At 51.3% G+C, this 3883-nt stretch overlaps 1 protein-coding gene across 1 annotated transcript in view; it reads left to right on the top strand.

Annotated features, from left to right (window-relative positions):
* Positions 1 to 3883, top strand: part of LOC122562950 — a 45962-nt gene that overhangs the window by 5637 nt on the left and 36442 nt on the right. The window contains exon 2 of the mRNA XM_043716252.1: positions 3196 to 3279. Within this exon, the coding sequence (XP_043572187.1) occupies positions 3196 to 3279 (84 nt within the window). The remainder of the gene's footprint in view (positions 1 to 3195; positions 3280 to 3883) is intronic.

The raw sequence follows: 3883 nt of genomic DNA, 5'->3' as shown, positions 1-3883 counted from the left end.
CGTTGATTGAGACTGCACTGACAATGTTGGTGTCGAGCAGTCTGATCCAATTGCAGATTCCCTCCCCAAAGCCCATTTTGGAGGGAACATCTCTCATATACCTGTGTGATATCCTGTCAAAGGCTTTCTCCTGGTCCAGGCTGATCAGGCAGGTGTCCAGCCCCCTGTCCTGCACGGAGGCGATCGTATCCCTGAGGAGTGCTAGACTCTCAGCGATCTTCCTGCCCGGCACAGCACAGTTACTTTTGCCAGACTTTTACCAGACCTGGAGTTGAAACTAAGCTAATTGGGTCTCTGTCACTCCAAGCTCGATGCACATTTGACTGCAGCTGAGTAGTTGTCTGTAAACACGACAAACCCTGCACCAATCAGTTTGACTCTGAACTTCCTGGGAAATGGCAGGAGTTAGCAGTTTAAGTTTCATATTGGAGCAATCCTCCTTCCATTCAGCTTTGGACTCTGGCACAGAGTGATACTCACTTTATTCTGCCCTGGATCCTCTGACTCCATCTTGTGTCGGTTTTGAGTTGGAATTCAAAAATCCGGTTGGCCAAGGACGGGCGATGGGACAAGATCCTGCCTTGTACATCGGTACTGACCTGCATTAAACTGCATCATGTTTAAAACCAGAGCCTCAGCTCATTAGCTAACCAGGTGGGGTTACCCTTCCTCACCAAACCAGGCAGCTGCTATAGATCCCCAGGCTCTCGGAGGATGGGGGGGGGTTGGATCAGAGAGAGCAGGTAGCCCCACCCAACAAGGAGGTCCACTGATGGATCCCACAACAATGTGGAGATTTACTGCTCTGGGGAAGGCGAATCCAATTGAGAACGTGGCAGGGCTGTCTGCTCCACTTCTGCCTGGTCTCTGTCTGAGAGGAGGTGCAGTGAAACAGAGTGCTGCTGGCTGCCTGTTCACAACTCTCTGAAGGTGACAGGACAGCTTCACACAGCACCCCCTTGTTCCTCTCTGTCTGTTCATGTGTGAACCATTAGCAGAGGGAGAAAGGCTGAGCGCAGAGAGCACGACAAGGTGTGGACAGAATGAGAGCGCTGCTGACTGTCGCTCCTGAGGGATGAGGTGAGGGGCCTGTGGGAGGGGAAGGATACAAGTGAAAGCCCAGTAGGGTTGCCTAAGAAGATCTCTCAGGAGAAAACTCTGAGTCAGTAAATTCTCTCCCTGACACACACACACAGATATACACACACAGACACACACATTCTCTCACACAGACACACACACACAGACACACACACACTCTCCCACACAGACACACACACACAGACACACACTCTCTCACACAGACACACACACATACACAGACACAGACACACACTCTCACACAGACACACACACAGACATACACACACACTCTCCCACACACACGTCATTGACCATTGACAATGCACCTGTGACTGCCTTAGCTCAGAAGTCTGATCCTGAGAAGACACATTCTACGACCATATGATCTTCCAACATCACTGCCCTCTGGAGTGGCAGGACTCGAGATGTTGCCTTTGATGGGGGTGTATTGCTCCCTTCTGTACACACGTGTAGCTGAGGCTGATTTCCCGAAGGCCTGTGGCCTGTTCACTGGTTCCTCTTGTTGTGAGATGATTGCAGTCAGTTGTGCCCTAGGGCTCTGTTTTGAGATTTCCACATGTCAGAGGGTCAGGGCTGTGGCTCCTCCTGACTCCCATCCATACACCATCCATAGATCCCTCCTCTCCTGCTGATGAACACTCAGGGCTGTACTGTGGAGGGCAGCCAATCACACGCAGCCAATCACCTCCTTCCAATCGGGGAAATCCAGGAACCTGCCCTGAATCCTAACACTGCCTGAATGGCCTCGAATAACTAACGCATTGTCCCATCCTTTCGTACAGATCATCGGTCAGCCACTTACTGAGTGAGTCTGAGCACGTCTCTGATTTCTGAAATGAGTCTGTGTTGTGAAAACTGAGTGTCACAGTCAGTTTCAATACTCGAGATGAACGAATCCCCCACTGTCAACATCCTGGGGGTTACCCTCACTGTCCCCACCCCCCACTGTCAACATCCTGGGGGTTACTGTTATTCAGAAACTGAAATGAAGCCGCCAGATAAACTGACTACAGGGGCAGGTCAGAGGTCAGGAATACTACAATGAGTAACTCCCCTCCTGACTCCCCATATCCTGTCCACCATCTACAAGACACAAGTCAGGAGGGTGAGGGAATACTCCCCACTTGCCCCTGGGTGGGGGCAGCTCCAACAACAACTCAAGAAGCTTGACACCATCCAGGACAAAGCAGCCCCCACTTGATTGGCCCCACACCCACAAACACCCACACCCTCCCCCACCGACACTCAGTAACAGCAGTGTGTATTATCTATAAGATGCCCTGCAGAAACTCACCAAAGATCCTCAGACAATACCTTCCAAACCCACGACCACTTCCACCTTGAAGGACAAGGGCAGCAGGTACATGGGAATGCCACCACATTCAAGTTCTCCTCCACGTCGCTCACCATCCTGACTTGGAAATATATCGCCGTTTCGTCACTGTCACTGGGTCAAAACCCTGGAATTCCCTTCCCAAGGGCATTGATGATCAACCTCAAGCAGACAAAGTTAAAAATCACACAACACCGGCTTCGAGTCCGACAGGATTATGCAAGTACAAGCTTTCAGAGCGCTGCTCCTTCATCAGGTCGCTCGGTCAACCCCAAAGGAGGTGGGCAGCAGCAGATCAAGATGGCAGCTCACCACCACCTTCTCAACAAATGCTGGGCCCAGCGGTGACACCCATGTCCCACAAGTGATTCCCATAAGGGAATCCATGCTGCTGGTGAGGCTGATCCTATGTATGGGGTGTAACTGACAGACGAGTCTAAATATGACTGTCTTTATCCACAGTAAGGGGCTGGGAGTCGGGATGAAAGAGGAGACAGGGAATTCATAAACCATGGGCCAATGGTACAGAGTGTCTCTGCCTGCAGTGATAGCCCCTGACCTCTCTCATCAGGAATACTCACAGCGATGGACAATGCTGGAGAGATCAGCCAAAGACAGCAGTCTCTGAGCTCTTGTGGACAGTATTTTATGGGTAATCTTGTTCGGCTCAGTGCTCCTGAGAATCAATGGGTCACCCTCAGGAGGGTATTGAGGGGCAGAATCTCCTGTGATCTCTAATCCTGTGATATACTTCTCAGATGTGAATGGCCGTCGTTGTGACAACAGCCAAACGGAGTGTGATGGAGATCAAGGTGGCAGCACAGGACCACCACGCTGTCAGGGTAAGAACACAGACACAGAGCAGTGGGAGTGTGCGGGTCAAACCTTTGGAAAATGGGGGAGTCCTGCGCCTGATTTTCCCTCTCAGTTACATCTCCTGTACCCCTTCAGTTCTGAGTTTGGGTATAAAATGGGACAATAATATGTCACACTGGGCATTTTTAAAATTCATTCATGGGATGTGGGAATCAGTGGCTGGGCCAGCATCACCTGCCCAGAGGGCAGTTAAGAGTCAACCACATTGCTGTTGGTCTGGAGTCACCTGTCCAGGTAAGGGTGACAGATTCCTTCCCTAAAGGATATTAGTGACCCAGATGGGTTTTTCCAACAATCAATCACAGCAGCCTGACCTGCTGTGCTTTTCCAGCACCACTCTGATCTATTAGATACACAGTTTAATTCATGAGGAACCATTGAGCAGAGTCCAGGCTTAACTCACACTTCACTCTCCCCCAACCCCCCCCCCCAGGCCACATACACCCACCTGGCCTCCACTCCCAGACCCAGAGTAGTCTCCTCTCTCACCCAGGAGCTAACGTCCCCTCCCCTCCCCACTCGCTCCCTCTCCCCTGCTCTTTTCCTGCCTCCACTACTTACCCACCCACA

The sequence above is a fragment of the Chiloscyllium plagiosum genome, chromosome 26, assembly GCF_004010195.1.
Source record: "Chiloscyllium plagiosum isolate BGI_BamShark_2017 chromosome 26, ASM401019v2, whole genome shotgun sequence".
Taxonomy (NCBI): Eukaryota; Metazoa; Chordata; class Chondrichthyes; order Orectolobiformes; family Hemiscylliidae; genus Chiloscyllium; species Chiloscyllium plagiosum.
This window is presented reverse-complemented; position numbering and strand designations above follow the sequence as displayed.